Here is a 19902-nt window from a genome sequence, read left to right as displayed (position 1 = left end):
TCAAATGTTTAAAAAACTGCCAATGGCACATCACATTTTAACAGGGATATGTTCGCTTAATATTACTTATTTGTGGGCTTTTATAGCACAGACCAGACCCACAGGTGCATCGGCGCACTGAGAGAAGGCTATTCTTTTTATGCATTTACAAATAGACACAATTTGCGTTGCCCTTAGCTATACTTGGTAAAAAGTTACACACAGGTCAGTTTGTCAAAAATCACAGATTAATACCACAGCAAAGATTCAACAAGAAACACATTGGAGAGCCTACGGCGTTGGAAGAGCACGTAACCATGACCAAGAAGTAACTGCATCTTGTATGTAAAACTAGACATTCACTGCTGAAGAAAATTGGCTTCTGAGCTTACCAACTAGACTCCTAGAGGGACACATTGCACTATCGTTTTTTTGAGTTTTTAATTTCATGGATTGAATAATGATCCCTATATGTAGAAGTTGAACAATTGAACCACACATGTTCCTTTTTGATGTTACAATAACACTAGATAAAGGGGACTCACTATATTATCATTTATTTTAGGCTTTAACTTATAGGATCACTGAAGGATTCCTATATTTAATAGTTACACAGTTTAACCTCTTATGTTTCATATTTGATGTTACTATAACATCAAATATGAAACATAACGTTAAATGGAATGGACATTACTGGTTTCCAATTTGTTACGGGTACATGCATTGCAGTTCGATGTCACCATAACATCAAATAAGGACATTTAAGATGTTAAATTGTGTAACTATCTGTATCTAAGCTGCAGATCACTGTAGTTTTCCATGTATTTGACTTTGCGGTATGCTTTCATAATTATTTATGAGTGCAGTCCATTTACCACCATAAATGGATCAACTATAGATATCACGCCAAGCGCATGAACCTAACTAAATAGTAGCATACTTGTTAACAAGACACATTGATTCTAAATTGTGCCCTTAGAATTAAAGTGACTAACCTAGAGAATTTCCTCTACCTCATCCCCAGCTTGAGTTGATATTTTCTCAACCTTGTAGACTCTTTCTCAATGAAGAATGTTAATAGAATTAAGTGGTGGATGATAACAGTGCAGGTAGGTAATGTATGTTCCATACAGTGATGCATTAATTCAAATAGTCAAAGTCTAAGACTGCACCAGTAACACCATATTTTAATGTATTAAATTGGTTACAGAATCATGAATGGGATACAATTATGAGTTGTCATAATGACATGGGTATATGTATTGCCATGTGGTTATACTCGTGTTTTGTAATTCACATTGTGCGCCTGAACGTAAATAAGAGACAAAAATAGTATTTCAACCATATGCATCTTAGAAGCGCAATTCTTAGGCAGTTTTCTAAATAGTTAATTACATAGTTTCATTTAAATTGTGGAGTTGCAAAATATCTATCTTATATTTTGATTAACAAGAAAATAGGTTTTATTTCAATGTGCCATCTTGCTGCAACCTGCCAGGGATATAAAGTGTAGTGGTAAATGTATATGTCTCATCAATGACCACTCTCATTTTGTGATTGTTCTCTTTTATAAGAAGCAAAAAGGAGGGGTTAGACTACACAGGAGTGGGCGATATAGGGGACAGAGATTGATGGGTTGGGAGGAGTGGACTTTCATATGGTGAACACATGCCACTAAGCATCAGTACACTGTGTACTATATGCAGCCTCCGCTTATGCTCGAATGGCTTCTCTCAGTTTAACCTAGCATACGTTTCTAGCACAATCTTGTTGCATGGCTCTTACATGTCCAGTGGTTATGGTGTCTGGGCAGTATTTGGTGAGCAGTGGAAGAGGACTTCTTGAAATAACAAGCATCGCAGGTTTCAGAGAATTCATGAATGTTGGACCAGAAAACTAGACACTTGCTTTCCTCTTTTTTCAGTTTTTCATCATCTTGCTGATCATTCTTTTGGTGGAGCTGATACTTCTCATTCTGTTCTTTGTCTACATGGACAAGGTAAGGTGAAACTTGTGCACTTATCTGTTGTATTGTTTTTGAAAGTCACACGTTATGTTCTGCCTGTGTTTTTCTGCCCTGTGGACATGTTTTATTGAGAGTGTGCCAGCAGTCTAAGTCCCATGTAGTGACCCATGTTTATAAAATCTTCAGCAGAATTGGGCTACCAGTGTCATACCCTCCGTTTAAAGGGCTACAATACGTTTTAAGTTATAAAATAATACCTGTTTTCCATACTTTTCGCAAAGAAAGATAGAAAATGTAGCACTAACTCTGTCGTCAAGACTCACCATGCCTTTCCTGACCCACAAATTAAACACTCTCTTAGTTCTTTCCCTTGTCTTCTCAATAACGTTGAATCATTCTGCCGATGGCAGGCCCTTTCTTGAAATCCTTTGCTTCTTGCAGGAGATCGTTCCCTTGCATTTCTGCATAGACACAAATATCCTCGTTTTCTCATGAAGGTCCACTCAGCCTGTGTCAAATGTCCTGTCATGGATTCTAAGGCCAGGAGAAGACCCTGTTGAAAAACAGTCTGATGGTCCCCTGTTTCTTCCCTTTAAAAAAATGACTACCACTTTCGACTCTTTCCTGAAAATCACACAATTACACTTTCGAACTCCAACTCAAAGGATGTTGCTGTTGGATCTGTGCATCATTTCAGGAGGCTAATTTCTCAACCTTCTCCAACCAGTTTTTGTTAATTTGTCAGTGTTGCCTGGAGAGTCGAGTATAACTTTCCAGATGAGACCTCGCTGGTGCGTGCTGTAGACACTGAGCCACTTTTCAGCTCATTTTGATTTTTGTTGCATGAATTGTCTTGCTCTCTTTGAAACCTTTCCATGTGATCCCATCGTTTTCCGATCTTGGCATCATCTGAAATAACTTTCAGATTGACCACATGAGAGTGGTTTAGCATTCAGCGTTTTTGAGACAGACAGATGCTGTGGAACTTCGAATATTGGTCCTTTTTCCTACGAACAAAGATCTCTGTCCGGTGGCCATGAGAAGCCTTGGTTATATGTAGCACTAACATTTTATAGTACATATCTATCAATGGAATGGCTTTGAAGCACTGTGGGATGCCTGGAATTTGTATTTTCACAAGTCTGCTCTTTTTGGCAGACCACAGGCTCGATTGTTGTAGCTTGTCTTTCATTATTTGTTGACGGGTATGTTGGGCGGTACAGCCCACAAGTGGTCCACTCTAGAAAGAACACCTGCTTGAATCTTACTCTGTTGAATATTTCTGTTGTAGTTTGTCTTAAAATTGTGTGCCATGAAATTTCGTTTTTGTTTTATAGAAATTTACCTTATTGTTTTGGTGTTTATTCCTTAAACAAGAAGCAATAAGATGCATCATTTGTCAGTGGCACAGCATGTGTGCCACTGGCCCCACAGCAGCCAAAGATAATGGCAATGTATGTTTCTTTTTGGTAGCAGAAGAGTCATAATTGTTGTGCATTGGGCCCCTCGGATCCCGGGGCCTTGATGGCACTGTACCAAAATCACTAATAATAGCCACACCCCTGTTATACATACATTTAGTTATGGTGTGGCGGCATGTTGAGCAGCAATGAGGTGCAATTATCTGGTTTAGGAACCTATACATCAGTAATCAGTGCTTCTTCATGTCTGTTCCTGCATCCATATGTAATACAATTTCATTCTCAATAATAATTTATTCTGTTTTTTTAATATGAGTGATTTCATGATGAAGGGTGGTGGCGTATAAGCTACCAGTTTTGACACCTGGATGCCTTTCATATCAATGGATTGAGATGCGGCCTGAGTGATTGCCAGTGGCTGAGATTAATTCAAGCTTTCCCTCCACCTCCTTGTTGTTTTGTATATGCTTCCCTAAGCGCACTAGGTATGCCTAGACATAGGTCCCAGGCTCAGTGTACCACTGGATTCAAGCTATCCTGGCTGATGAAGGGTAATACCCTGAAACCGGTCCCAGGTTGTTTCCGGTCCAGCGAGGACTTGGCTTGGCAGTTCGGGCCGGACTGTTCCCATGAGAAACAGGGTCAAGACAGATTTGCATATGGTTGGGTCCAGACTGGGGTGGCATGGTGAGCAAAAGAACGATGGATTAAACCCAGATCTGTGACTGGGGGTGAGTGTTTGCATTGTTCAGCACTCCGTCCCTCATCCTTTTGTGTTGCCTTCCACATCAGCCAAGTATCAGATGGCTTCAGATTGATCGAGGCTGGGTCTTCTGCTAAAGCCATACTGGTAAATAGCAAGGCTCCGCCTCACCCGTACAATATGGCCATGCAGAATACCTCTAACGGCTGCCATAGGTGCTTATCGCGTACAGTGCCGGGTGAGATGCACAGCGCTGCGTTTGTTCATTGTATACAGCAGTCGAGCAGATCCTGCCCTGAGATATGCCTTGCTGCAATAGCATGCAGTAAGCGTCCCATGATTTACCACAGTACTGTGGGACATGATGCATAGCGCTATGGTACCAAGTAAGCTCTAATCATCATTCCTGTCATGTAACGAGAGATTGCAGTGTCGCGCCGGTATCAGCCTGGCACAGGCAGTGAAACAAGCACATCCGCGCAGTCCATCTGGACCTTAAAATTGCAAATAATGTCAGCGTAATAGGTGAACACAAAGAGAGTGTCTGAACTGTCCCGTATTTTCTGCGAGACAATCGACTAACTGATGGCTAGAGACAATGGATACAGCAGAGCCCATGTTCAACTGATGTCACTTTGCAAAACACTGGACTGTGCAAATTCATCAAATCACGTTCTGCCCCATTAAAGCTAATGGTATTGGCTGGAAAGCGTAAACACGCAAGCCGATGTGCGGGCTATAAATACTCCGATGTTTCCATCATAATTCTGTCCTAAAGGACACCGGGTGCTAAAGATAGGCCCTGCTGCGATACGGCATTAGATTCTGCATTGCACTCATCACGTTCTCATGATAAAAAGTCACAAAATAAAAATAATACTTAGAGTACAACTGCCCATTTGTTAAATCGTAAGGCATTCGGGTACAAACCTCAGAAGGTCATCTTGGGGGTTTGTGATTTTACTGTGAATATTCACATCATCTCGTTAGAGGGTGTTTGCCAAATTACGGTTGTATTTTATCAACTCTGATAAATGCAACTCTTCCCCTTTTCGATTATGTCCTTTTTACTTTAATCTTTCAGTTTTCTCTTCTTCTGACACACCGCTGCATGACTGTCCTGTCTGCGGTGACAAATCTTTTTAATTATTAGCATCCGCCCAAAATCCCATTTCTCTTGTCTTGCCGCCATTTCATTCTATCCCATGTTCTTCAGGCGCGCGCTAACCGTCCCGAGCATTCCCGAGCCTCTGCGCCTTACTTGTAGGGTCTCTGTGCATTTCGTTGCACTGCAATGCTTCTGTTCGGCGCAGTCTTTCTTCTCACACTGGCTCTGCCGCTTTCAAGGCAGGGATAAGCATCAGCATTATGGGCCTGACATTCTGCCTGATATGTATACCACTCCATTTCCTTCGTGCTGCACGACCTTCACATTGGTATCACATATACTGAGGTTTATCCCATAAGCATAAAAATCACATTAACTACTAACTCGTTCTCTCGCCTCTTATCAATATCAAGCAAACAAAAATAAAGGGAAGCATTTGCTTATTTAATATTATTAACACACACGACAATGTCAATCAACATTCAGTAGTACTCCAGTACTTGAGACCCTCACGAGTGAGTAGCCGTGCTTTACAAATACTGATTGACTGATTGATTGATTGATTGAGTTATACCAGCTTCACTTCAGCAAATTGTCTGCCCCAACATTGCCGTAGATCAGCCAATTATGCGCTGGTAGTATTTGGTGGCCTTGGTTCAGGGGCGTAACACAGACCCCTGCAGCCTCTGCTGCGTAGTGGGACCCACCATCCTTCCAGGGACCCCATTCAGCTGTAGACCAATGTATATCTGTGAGATATGGGAGAATCCGGGCCCTTCTTCACATTCAGCAGGGAGGTCTCAAAATTTCTCATTATGCCACTGCCTTGGTTCCTGGATCAGCGAATCGCTAGCTGCCAGGCCTCTTATTGCCAGTTCTTTTTATTGCCAAACCAGGGTGTGTTGATTGGTGCACTTTTCCATTCACTCCCCCTGCTACTTATATTTCACTCTTAGTTAAAATACAAAAAAAAAAAAATATCCACTGATGTGATCCTCCTGTCCTCAGGGATTGCAAGTCTCAAAACAATAGGTTCGTCCAAAAAAAGAGCAGCATCCAATCAAAGCCAGGTGTTCCAGTCTTGAGGTTTTTATCCAAATTTATCAGATCTCAGGGCTATTATAGGCAATACGACCTCCTCCCTCAGCCTCTCCTCTAGGGTCCATCTTATCCGAAAGTGCCTGGCTTGTTGTAGCTGAGCTTGGTTAATGGATCCATACATTCAGTTTAACAGTATCACGTTTGATGTCATCAGCATAATTTCACACATAATGTGGGCCACACGCTGTCACATGGGCGACATTCTTCCATTTTCAGTTGTGTACAAGGGGTTCCATAGAAGGCGCGGCTCTCCCACACCAAAAAAATATACTTTAGGTGCTGCTTAACCATATCACTCTCTGCAGTAGAGCAGTATCAAGTTCACTGTGTAGAATGCTCTCTTAGTTTTGGTAGTAGAACCATGTGCCTGGGCTACTCTCATCTGACTCACACTATGCCACAGTCTGTGAGGCAGCCTAATGACACTGACCTCTGAATCAGTTATTGGGACCTGAGAGCAGAGCACATCACACAGAGCAGTCCATGAACATGATTTTAGGTGGCTATATTGTGAGACTGGAACCATCAGATAGGTGGGAAGAAACTGGTTCTTGTGATGGGGGAACTAATGCAGGCAATGTTAAGGCAGAGCGTCAGATCAAGTCATCTTGCGTTCTGAAGCCCTTCAGCACTACTGTCTTGTACATATGATGGATGGCGTGCAACGTATTGACGCAGAACAGGTGCTTATTCTTCAGATTGAAATTCAGGTAGTTGTCCTCAGTGTTGTAAGCATCCATCGTTACAGCATAAAAGACTGGGAGAGCATTAGAACCAATCCAGAAGAGTGGATATTACTGATGAAAGGGTGAGGACAGTGTGTGCAGCATACTTCTGGTGGTCCCTGTAGGTGTCAGTGCTAACAATGCCTCGTGGAGCTGGAGTACTATCGGTAATGCCTAGTAATGGCCATCTTATTAATGGGGTGTGTGAAAAGGACCCAACTGACAATGTCCACATAGTGAGTGTGGAGTTGTTCAGGTTAATGGGTGGAAATGTTTGAAGTCTGCCGAGGCCAGAATGCTCGAAGAGAATCAGTCTGCTGGTTTATTGTTGACAGATGGATTAGGAATGGTTAGATCTTAGTTTCATGGATGAGATCTGGCCTATCTCCAAAACCTAGACCCCATACATCATTCTAAGGTCCTGCCATTCATAATCAGTCCATCAACCCACATTTAATCAGTCAAACGGTCACATTTGTTGAAGTTCAAGGCCCGCTCACTTGAAACTCACTAAACATTAGGATGAAATGCAAAAAAGAAACCTCAAATAATACTAATTCGCTTTTAAAAACATAAAATATCAATAATATCTAAATCTAAGATCTGTATTGTTAGCAATGGGGTCTGTTTTGTTGAGAGTCAAGTAACGCCCTGTTCAAGCAAGGACCCTCACTCTAGTCAGGGTAAAAGAGAATCACCCTCAGCTAACCCCTGCTTACATCCTTGGTAGCATGGCAGAGCAGTAGGCTTATCTCCAGAGTGCTACGTGTAAAGTATTTGTACCAACACACACAGTAACTTAATGAAAACACTACAAAATAACACCACACAGGTTTAGAAAAATAGGAAATAGTTATCTTAACAAAACAAGACCAAAACGACAAAAATCCACAATACACAAGTCAAGTTATTAATAAAAATCCAAAAAGAGTCTTTAAGTAGTTTTAAACACACACTAAAGCTGTCAGCGTGCAAAAGTACCCTGGGTGCGTCAAAAATAAGTGCATGTCATAAAGGGCTTGCGATGCGTTGATTCCACTCACGAGCGTGGACCTTGCGTCGTTTCTTCTTTCGCCGGGTCGGGGCACGTTGTTTCTTCTCTCTGCAGAAGAGCGATGCATCGATCCGGTCAGCACTATCAGGTCCGGGCAGGCCTTGCGTTGTTTTTCCACGCCCAGCAGTACTTGAATCGGAAATCCAGCTGCACGATGATACGAAAACCCCGCAGCACGGGTTATGATCGCCCAGCCTCCATCGGCGATGCTGCGCGTCATTTCTCCTGCTCCGTGCGTCGATTCTTCGGTCGCGTTTCCTGTGAGTGTTGATTCTCAGCTGCGGAGCCGGTGGCGCGTCGTTTCTTCAGCCGCAGATCGGAGTTGCGTTAATCTTTTCCCCACACGGCACTCTGTGCATGGATTTCTTCCTCTTTGGCTGCCAGCTTCTCCTTTCAGGGCCCCAGGAACTGGATAGGCACCACAGAGCAGAGTAGGAGTCTCTCCAGAGACTCCAGGTGCTGGCAGAGAGAAGTCTTTGCTGTCCCTGAGACTTCAAACAACAGGAGGCAAGCTCTAAATCAAGCCCTTGGAGATTTATTCTCAAGATGGAAGGCACAAGCAGCAACTGCAGGATAGCTCCACAAAGCACAGTCACAGGTAGGGCAGCTCTTCTTCCTCACCTCTTCAGCTCCTCTTCAGGCAGAGGTTCCTCTTGTTTCCAGAAGTGTTTCAAAAGTCTGTGGTTTTGGGTGCCCCTCTTATTCCCAGTTTCTCCTTTAAAGTAGGCCTACTTCAAAGTAAAGCCTCTTTTTAATGTGAAATCCTACCTTGCCCAGGCCAGGCCCCAGACACTCACCAGGGGGTTGGAGACTGCATTGTGTGAGGGCAGGCACAGCCCTTTCAGGTGTGAGTGACCACTCCTCTCCTCCCTCCTAGCACAGATGGCTCATCAGGAAATGCAAACTACACCCCAGCTCCCTTTGTGTCACTGTCTAGTGAGAGGTGCAACCAGCCCAACTGTCAAACTGACCCAGACAGGGAATCCACAAACAGGCAGAGTCACAAAACATGGTATAAGCAAGAAAATGCTCACTTTCTAAAAGTGGCATTTTCAAACACACAATCTTAAAATCGACTTTACTAAAATATGTATTTTTTAATTGTGAGCTCAGACATCCCAAACTCCACATGTCCATCCGCTCCCAAAAATAATCTACACTTTAATCAGGTTTAAAGGTAGTCCCCATGTTAACCTATGAGAGGGACAGGCCTTGCAACAGTGAAAAACGAATTTAGCAATATTTCACTGTCAGGACAAATAAAACACATTACTATAAGTCCTACCTTAACCATGCACTGCACCCTGCCCTTGGGGCTACCTAGGGCCTACCTTAGGGGTGTCTGACATGTAAGAAAAGGGAAGGTTTAGGCCTGGCAAGTGGGTCCACTTGCCAAGACGAATTTACATTTAAAACTGCACACACAGACACTGCAGTGGCAGGTCTGAGACATGATTACAGAGCTACTTATGTGGGTGGCATAACCAGTGGTGCAGGCCCACTAGTACCATTTGATTTACAGGCCCTGGCACCTCTAGTGCACTCTACTAGGGACTTACCAGTAAATCAAAGATGCCAATCATGGATAAACCAATCAACCATACAATTTACAGAGAGCATATGCACTTTAGCACTAGTTAGCAGTGTTAAAGTGCTCAGAGTTCAAAAGCCAACAGCAACAGGTCAGAAAAAATAGGAGGCAGGAGGCAAAAAGATTGGGGATGACCCTGCATAAGCAAAAAAGTCCAACACGTATGAAAAAGGCCATTACATTTTTGGTAGCAACCCATATGCAACCCCTTCTTCTCCATTTTGGGGGTTATTCTGTAACTCACTGCTTACCATTTTACACCCATCCTTCCTGCTAAGAATTCGACCACTGTCAGGACTGCACTGGGAGCATTAACCTGTCCTACACTGGTGCCTCATCCTAACACCAAAATGGGGTTTCAGAATAGTCTCCTCAGTTACCTGTACACTGAACGACAAAAGAAACAAATACCTGTTTCCCTTACTCTGCCCACAGAGTGACATTTTACACTGTTACCTGCTGAGCTAGCTAACACTTGGTCTCTGTGTGTGCAATGAGAGTCCTGGGGCAGCGCGCAGTTCCCTGTTATCAAACACGTCACACATAGTGCAAACACATGTGCCACAGAAGGGGGAATAAGCGCGTAAGCATACCTCATCTGGAATCCACCAGATCCAACAGACTGCATAAAACAATAGGGATTGAGATGGGTTGTAAAGTTAAGTATGTAAACTCAGATTACTATAGTTCTTCATTTCGGGCTTTCCTACTTGGGAGCCCTTCTCTGGATTATTCACTTGCTCTGAAAGCGGATTTCAGAGCAAGTGAATAATCCAGAGAAGGGCTCCCAAGTAGGAAAGCCCGAAATGAAGAACTATAGTAATCTGAGTTTACATATGCTCATGAATGTTCTTATTTCATCACAGCTTCATTATTTCAATTCCTGCTATTTAGAAGTAGCTCGGAATGTGGCAAACCAAATTATATTTGGCTTATCAAGAGAAGATCACGATGCCCCAGACATTAATGCACTCCAATGACTGAACGTACACACAGAATTATATTTAAATCAATGAGCAGAGTGCATAAAGCCTGATATACTTTTCTCCCTTGTTTTATTGGGTATCACCCTCGGTATTCCTTAATATCACTTGACCAATGCTCCCTACAAATTCCAAAAATGAAGCACTCTTGAATCAGGGGTAGGTCTATCTCTGGTAGTAACACTGCAGTAGAAATCGCCAACCTTAAATCACGCCCACAAAATAACTTGCTCAAACTCCGCCAGACTTTGAAAACTTGGCTGTCCCTCTATTAGTATACTAGTTCAACAGCAATGAACCTGTGATTAACTTAATACTACCAAAGATGGCTCTAGCATACAGCTGCACTTTATAAATACAAAAATACAAATTTGTACAACTTTTCTATAATCATAGCTAATTAGTGCTTCCATCCGTTTATCTTGAAACTGCATAGACAACGTGACCCCTCCATTATCAGCACAGAGCAAAGGTTCTCCGTGCCAAATTTCTCCATTTAGGAGTTACACAAGTGGGGGTGCAAATTACTTTTCTGCTGAAGGGGAAACGAATCCTGAAGGAATACATTTGTGGGAATGAGACCCATCCAGACCTTACAGACGCATTCTCCAGGAAGACAACACACACACGAAGATGAGAAATAGAACAACACTTGGTTCCCTTTGATTATTCCTCGTGTTGGGCTTTTAAAGCCACCAACTCCTGCTACTGGGCTTCCTTAATCTTCAGTGATTCCTGATGAAGGTACATGACAGTCTAATGAGAAAAGAGGGTACATGGTTCTAAGAAGAACTGTGACTTTCTCACCCTCTCGGGGAACCTACAGCAGGTGTGGGACAATACATGATGTACTCAACTTTCCATCCTGCATGTGACTGGAAGCAGATTCAGTGACTTCATGACAGCATTTTAGGGCAGACTCGACATGTTTCAATTTCATCAGTGTGAGGCAGACCAATGCTGCTCGATTCTTGATTCTCTGCAGGGGTTTGCATCTGCTGCAGGCCCATGTGGCCAGAGAGAGAGGTTAGCTCCAAAGGAATATGCAGAGTTTCCCAACTCGCATGCTTATGTCTCATGTTGTGGGCAGCTGAAGTAGGATTGCTACACACGTGAGTGCTACTATTATGACTATTATGCATGAAGCGCTTCACCATGTTGGTGAATAGTTGTTGTTGAGCAGAGGGACTTAAGAAGCCCATTGTTACGCCTGCCTGAGCTTTGACGACAGCAGAGAGAGGGGCATGGGAGTGTTAAGTGAACTGTTGATTTCCATAGTACTTATGTATGGTAAAACGGACATAAAATTATCATACAGCTGTGCTGAAATTGGACTGTGTGCACTGGTAAACGTTAATGAAGACTATATAAAAAAGGTCAATTTTTACACCAGTACAATGCATTAGAGAGAAGTCGTGAGAGCCTTGGTGTAAATTAGAAGTCCAAGAAAGGTATCCAAACCATGAGGGCCGAGGGTCATGTGATCCAACTCAAAGGTACTTGTACTGCCTAACACTTTATGTTGAGGTTTGCAATGCATTTTTTAATCCAGAATATTAGCATCTGAGAAACTGTACCTGCTAGCCTCTATCAACAACAATCTAACCAGCTTTCATACTTTTTAGCCCCCAAGCGTAGGAGGTGTTTCTTTTATGGACAAGTAAAGGTTTGATGCTACTTGCAAAAAATACATATTGAACCTCACTGAACATATAGTGCAAATATAATGATTAAGAACATCAACATTAGTTGGGAAATGCTATTAGCTGATGACTGAGTGTGTGTCAAATTTCTAAAAACATGCTACGGAGCTTCCCAGTTTAATTTTCTTTTGTACTGACTCTTTAAATCTGATTTTTTTTTTCTGCTTCATTTTCATTTATTCTTCAGTAGTACACGCTTCTACTAATTCCTTCTTCAAGGCCCAAAAATGTAGAGCGAGGACAAAAAAGCTAGTCAACCCTTGAGTTGCTGCTTGGTCACATGAGCGGTCTCTGGGCGTGGTTGTATGATGTAATCATGCATGCGGCAACCACGCATGCCTGAACAACACGGTAGGAACATCGACTGCGTTGTTTCCACGCATGCCTTTACCACGCATGCCTTTACAACGATTTTTCGTTGTAAAGGTGTGCATAGTAAAGGCATGTGTGGAAATAGCATTCGTAGTTGTCGTATGCCCCTTCCTAAAAACAGAAGTACCCTGATCCCCCACCCTTAAAAACTACCCCGATAACCCACCACCCACCCTGAGCCCTTAAACCGACCTCCACCCCAAAAATAAAACAACCCAACCCCTAAAAACAAAATTACCCCGAACCGTCGCCCCTAAAAACAGACATACCCGACCACCCACCTTTAAAAACTACCCTGATACCCTCACCCACCCTGAGCCCTAAAACTGACCCCATCCCCAAAAATAAAACAACCCAACCCCTAAAACAAAATTACCTGGACCCCCCACCCCTGCCCCTAAAAACTGATGTACCACGATCCCCCACCTTTGAAAACTACCCCAAAACGCCACACCCACCCTGAGCCCTAAAACCAACCCCCATCCCCCAAAACTAAAACTACCCAACCCTTAAAAACAAAATGACCCCACCCCTAAAAACCCGACCCCCCGCCCTGAATACAAGTTACCCCCACCCCTACCCTTAAGAACCCACCCCCCCACCTGCCCTAAATAAAAAATTACCCTGACCCCTCACCCTCAAAATCCCACCCCTTGCCCTAAATACAAAATTACCCCAACCCATATTAACCTGCCCTAAATACAAAATTACCCCAACCCCGCACCTAAAAACCCACCCCCCACACGCCATAAATACAAAATCACCCCAACCCCACCCCTAAAAACCCACCCACCCTAAAAACATAATTACCCAAATACAAAATTACCCTAACCCCCCACCCAGCCCGTAAAACCAGACCCCCCACCCGCCCTAAATACAAAATTACTCTGACCCCCACCCCTAAAATCCCACCCCCACACCCCCTAAATACAAAATGACCCTGACCCCCCAACCCCTGCCCCTAAAAACAAAATAACCCGACCCCTCCACCCCACCCTAAAAACCATAGTACCGACCCCCCCAAACCACCTCACCCCTTAAAAAAAAAAAAAAAAAAACACCTCAACCCCTTCACCCCCCGCTCGTAAAAACTATCCCCAACTCTGCCCCAGCCCCACTTAGCTGACCGCGTCCTCTCCCGATGAATCTTCCTTTTTCTCTGCCTTAACTACACATGTGCGTTGTTCAGGCAAGCGTTGTCCTGGATCTTTCCCTCTGGGCGTCTATTATTTTTTATCTGCCTTTAAGTTATCTGTAAGTTGCGAATCTCTGGACTGTCCTCAGTTAATATTTTTCTCTTACGTATTTGGCAGCAAACCCAGCGGCTGCTTGTTCGGCGGGGTCCTTGCTTGCTGAAAGCTCTTGGCCTTCATGTAAAGTGGCTGCTTCTTGGGTTTCATTTCTGAGCATTGCTTGGCCCCAGCTCTTCCGCGGCCATTTTAACTTGACATAAGAATATTAATGCACTGGTCCTGTCATCTTTAGCAGCTCCTGCACTGACCTCTGGGCCGGTTTCCAGTTTTATAAGCTGCCGCTACCAATAAATAACGGTTCTCCATTTGTTTCTGCATCATTGAAGATCAATCAACTCCCATCCTCTGCAGCCTGCTTTTATGGACGCCCTGCGTTCATTCCTTTCACTCCTGCCTGTATTTCATGGCGGTGGACCCAAACACACCTACCAGGCGCATTCATGTTGGCCACGCCGCACACTTTGTATAGTCATTAATGAGTCCTTCAGAAGGTCGGTCTCCTTGACTTGGGAAATGTATCCACATCGGTATCCATATGCATTGCAGCTGAAGTCCAGCCCCCCGGGTGTCCCTTTCACAGACATGCATTCTACTTTCTATGCATCTTTTGAAGTTTGGCTTGCCTGCGCCTTTGGGTTTATCTCCTGGGTATTCCTTCAAACGCTTTCCAGGAAGCAGCTGTAGTAATCCGGTTCGTGCCTTCTGCAAAACACGTCTTCTTTATTCGACATATATGTGAGTTGCTATACATGCCGCGCCAGTAGCAGTGCCCTTTCTTCTGCTCTTCCCTGTGACCATTACTACATGGTCAGGTGCAAAGGCAGGACAACGGGCGGACATGCTGACCAAGCACCATGGCTTGCACAGGTAAATGTAGAAGCCTGCACAGACCTTCACCGAACGTCCAGTGCATACTTCTTCATCTGACATACCTCATCGAAGGCATGTTCGCTCATTTTTATTCAAAGCTATTTCTAAAGTCATTTCATGAAATGTACCCTACTAATTCACCAAAAGCTGTGCAGCTCGTTTTTTTTGTCTCTTGTTTTTCACGGAAATGTGTTGCACAATTAAACTACATCTTTATGGTTAAGCCCTCCTGTACAACATCTAGAATGTGCCACAAAAGTTACTTGTGAATTGCACTTCCATTGCAAGGACTTTTTTCGTAATACTTCAACTACAGATCTGAACGTATTCACTTTCACCCAGTGTCTGACTAGACAAATCGTTGTGGCTGCCATCAGCAAAATGGACAGACAGAGGGCCTTTCTGCTTTCCTGCTGGTGGATGATAATTCATGCTTCATCTTCTTCAGAGAAACACAGCTGTCATAGTAAACCGAGGATGAGGAAGGGCCAGTGGGGAGGTGCATTTGTACTGAGGTTTGCCAAAGTGACACACCAGAGCAGTTGGATTAGCCATGTTGTATTTTGATCAGTACAACTCAATTCTGTCTTGGTTAACGATGTGCATCGATAGGTTTTGTCCACGTTTCTAGTGTATCATTCATTTACTAAAGAATTTATCAGCTTCTGTGTAATGGCTACTTTGGCTTATTCCATTAGAAGGATTAGAGTGTAGTCATTATCTACAGTTGTGTGTCTACATTGTTTTTCTTTTCAGTGCAGTGTAGGGAGAGAAGTATTTAACGGAGAACAAAATTGAGGATGCCTACCGCAGTTGGCTGGTAATATATGCACTTCCCACTCATTTTGCCCTCTAATTTGATCTCCTTGTCATAATTGTGGATCAGTGATTTGACATTTAACAGCTGGTAACGTGCTCTGGAGAAGAAAATAGTCTAGTGCCACTTTTATCTTACAACCCCACCCTGATAGCTCCTGTTAGGCCTCAACTCCTCGACTTCCCAGCACACGGACCCCATCTTTTCATGCAGCATTACATTCGCTCAGCATCCACACAACATTTTCCAGTATACCCACTCACCCCATACCTGCGTAGTCCAGCCAGGACCATGGATGAAGCAGGCACAGCACGCCACTAAATCGTCTCTTATCCTGACATACAGGATAAATTATTCATGCCACATCACTACAAATAACATTATTCAGTACTTCTGTTTGATTAAGGAAGATTACACTCATTACCCAGAACCTCTCACAACTAGTCTGAAAAGCTTCCAGATGGGGCAAAGAAAGGGTCCAGTGTTTAGCAGCACATTTATAAAAGGGCACAAGTCACAGAGAAATTACATTTTGAATGAGTTGGGTAGACTGGAGTGTAATGGGATAGATTGGAGCCGGGTAAATTGGAGTGGAGGGTGGTGAATTGGAGTGGAGTTGTTTGCGGTAGATTCGGGTAGAGAGAGGTAGATTGGAGCATAGCAGTGTAAACTGGGGTAGATTGGAGTGGGATAAATTGGGTTGCACTGTAGCGGCGTGGGGTAAATTGGGGTGGAGTGGGGTAGAGTATAGTTGGGTGGATATGGGTAGACTGGAGTGGGATAGATTAGAGTAGGGTAGATTGGAGTGGAGTGGGGAAGATTGCAGTGGACTGGGACAGATTGGAGTGGAGTGTGGGAGAGCGGGATAGATTGAAGTGGAGCGGAGCGTTGCTGTGGCCGTTAGGCTACATCTCTAGCAGCTAAGTGCTTGTGACTGTAGGGTGCCTTGGAATTCCTTTTCGTATAATACATATGAGAATGAGGACTTAAGCACAATTTTACAGAGAAACGGAGTAGTTGCTCCACAAAACTGAAGCTCTTTAAACTGACAAAACATTTTGTATGTTCAGAGGCAAGATGGAATATGTATTCCGACTTGTCTCTGTGTATGAGACTGAGGGCACAGGTTTAATGGGTAAATGCATTAACTGCAGCGCTGGCCAAAATTGAGACACTTTAAAAAGCTATAGATGCAGCCCATAAAAACATGCAGTCACACAACTGCTTTAAGGGTCTGTGACATTTGATTACTACTGTAAAAGGAAGCACCAAATTCCAAAAGAAATGAAGGCAAAAATGAGCAAACAAACCTGCACTTCATACAAGAAATGGGACGTAAGTTAAAAGCAACTCAAAGGTGTTGGTAAAGCACTGTACTGTAAAACAAAGTCACAAACTGCTTCAAGATTCCGTGGCATTTGCTTGTTGCTGTTAAAGTAATCGCCAAACTCCAACAACAATAAAAAAACTGTAGATAAAAAAAGTGCTGGTCAGAAAAAATGGGAAAAAAGTATTAATTACTACTTGGCCCATGCTCCAGAAGAATAAAAGGAAATGCCATGAGGCATATGGTGACTAATTAGGAGGCAGCTATAAAGATTAACAAGCCAGCAAACAGTAAGTAATGGGTGGGCTCCAAGCCCTTTACCGTTTACAATACCCCTTGCAGCAATAGCAAATGCATGCTGTTAGGCAAGACCTGAAAGCACAAGAAACCTTGCATACTGCATAATAAACAACCAAATCCTTGAAATTGAAAAACATCTTTGTGTCATGACCACATACTATTTGTGCTACTAAAAATGTAAACTCAATTTAGTTTTGCTGTAAATAAGAACGTAAACAAAGTATCATACTATCCTGCTTACGCTTGCATCACTTTTTATGTTTTTGAAGAAAAAGGGCTTAGGCCTTCTTCAGATACGATGATATGAATAATTCTGTTAGTCATTCCTTCTAACCTCCCAATGGCACCCTACGATCTTTATCCAAAGGCTACTACCACACCACTTCTAGACCTTCTCAGCCTTATATACAGCCATTAGTGCACTTCCTCATGCCTAAGTTGCATTTCTAACTGCACACATGGAGGAAATTGCTCCGCCGCCCAAACTTACGTAATGCAGACTGGATTGAAACACTCTTGGCGTTACTCTCAATGAGGCTGAAACACAGTATATTTCAACCCTAACAAACTTCTACACTCCTTACAGGTCTCCAACATGATCATTTCACTTCACACTTGCAGGAAGTCCCCCTTTCCTGCTGGATCCGCGTGATTCATCACCCACTTTTGTTGCCATCCAGTGCCACAGTGTGTGCATTCCGACTCTAAAATGGGACTCATTTTTCCATCCAATCTGTGTGTTTAATTTCCCAGTAAGGCCATTGGAAGTTGAAATAAAATGTCAAATGTGGGCTGCCGTGTGTATGTACACCACCTACATACACTACTAAAAATGTATGGCTGTCAGGAGCACTATTCTGACTGAGTTGCATTTTAAAATGACAGGTAAAAGTGCCTCTGCCATATATATGTATGTGTTAGATCAGTCACTCTCAGTGTGCCTTGTTAGCCCACTGGGCAGGGTGCAAAACTTAGCATATTGAATATTGAGAATGGTAGGCCGTCATAATGAATAATTACTCAAAAGCGGCTTTCACTGTGAAAGTAAAACTCCGTTTTCAAATTTCAATATAGTTTCGTAAAGCTAATTCAATGGTGAAAGCTGTTTTTGATAACTTTAGTGGAAACTTAACCTTATAAAAATGTGCTGTCTGAGAGAAAGCTAGTTTGGAACCAATTTGCCTCTCGGCCGCACTCCAGAGTCCAGTAAATTGATAATGTAATTTTATTGTGTTGTACTTTTTGACTTTGAAATTGTAAGTACTGAGTAAACAACATGCATTGCTCTGGGGACTTGCCTGCTGCGTGTATCATTGCGACCAAGGCTTAGCAGAAAGTTTCCAAGAACTGGGTTTTTGCCTCACAAGATTGTGCTAAATTAAGTTGATATGGCTACCCTCTTCTAAATTAATAACCTAATTCCTGACAACACCTCCTCATAAAATCATTATCTTACGTGGACTGTCAGCAGTGTTGCGTCCATGTACCTCCATACAAAAACAAACAACATTAGAGTCACGCTCACCACTCCTGGCAGTCACCATTTCTCAATTTCACCTCCACATTTGCTGGTCCAGTGATTTAGCTTTATCACTTCCGCTGCCACACCCCTTGTAGGTCCTTCACATTCACCGTCAGTGGCATAATCCCACTAGACCCCCTTGCTTCACGTGGCTGTACAACTTTAGATTGGTTCCCCTCATACCTCTCTCAGCACTTGTCCATATCCCTCCGCCCTTGTCCATATCCCTCCGCCCTTCCCTGGCTGGTTCCCCTCATACCTCTCTCAGCACTTGTCCATATCCCTCCGCCCTTGTCCATATCCCTCCGCCCTTCCCTGGCCCGTCCTTTTTGCTGTGAGCATCAATACAGAGTTCTGTCCCGCGTCGTAAGTGGCTGTTTACCCTTTTCACATGTGTTATCGTACGAGCGCCCCATTCCTTGTCCTATCACATCTCTGACTTACCTCTAACGGTGCCCGGATGTGCGCATCATCACCTTTCGTGTCTTTAGGTTGAATCTGCCCTTGTTGCCCCTTTGTGGTGCCCTCCACAGCGCCGTGATGAGCAATGGATTCATAGCGTCTCCTGCTCAGTAGATATATGCAGGGGTTGCACGAGCCTGCTGACTGCAAGTGTAATTATGGAAGAATGCGATAAAGTTTTATAGACTTTAGATTCCTTTCCAAACGTGAATATCTGGCGGTGGAAAGTGCGGTAATAAAAGGCATTGGACACTAAAAGTGTACAGGAATGCAGATCAGCCCGGTAAAAATATAAACACAGCAAAAAGGAGCTGCTAATATTCGTTGCCTCTGGAGATGCGGCGCCTGATAATGGCTGTGGAGTGCTTACACAAAAAGAATTTCAAATATAAACACCAATTCCTCACATTGATGCTAATGACCGTAATGCCGTTATTGTACCTATTGGCTGCTGTCCGAGCTTGCCAGTTGTAGTTACACTGGCCATAACTCACTGTAATTGAGAAATAAGTTTAAAGTACTTAAAACAAATATATTCAGTAGATTCCAACAGTTGATGGAAATGAATTACTATTTTGTCAAGTCCATGGTTCTCTGCGTGTCATTGCTGCACAGATCCCGATCCGGGGCGATGCTAATGTGCCG

General features: G+C 43.3%; 1 protein-coding gene across 6 annotated transcripts in view; it reads left to right on the top strand.

The window, feature by feature from the left end:
- Positions 1-19902, top strand: part of TSPAN9 (tetraspanin 9) — a 796698-nt gene that overhangs the window by 751811 nt on the left and 24985 nt on the right. For all 6 annotated transcript variants that reach the window (XM_069228388.1, XM_069228389.1, XM_069228390.1 and 3 more), the window contains one exon: positions 1904-1978. In XM_069228388.1, the coding sequence (XP_069084489.1) occupies positions 1904-1978 (75 nt within the window). The remainder of the gene's footprint in view (positions 1-1903; positions 1979-19902) is intronic.

The sequence above is a fragment of the Pleurodeles waltl genome, chromosome 4_1 (genome assembly GCF_031143425.1).
Source record: "Pleurodeles waltl isolate 20211129_DDA chromosome 4_1, aPleWal1.hap1.20221129, whole genome shotgun sequence".
NCBI classification, from domain to species: domain Eukaryota; kingdom Metazoa; phylum Chordata; class Amphibia; order Caudata; family Salamandridae; genus Pleurodeles; species Pleurodeles waltl.
This window is presented reverse-complemented; position numbering and strand designations above follow the sequence as displayed.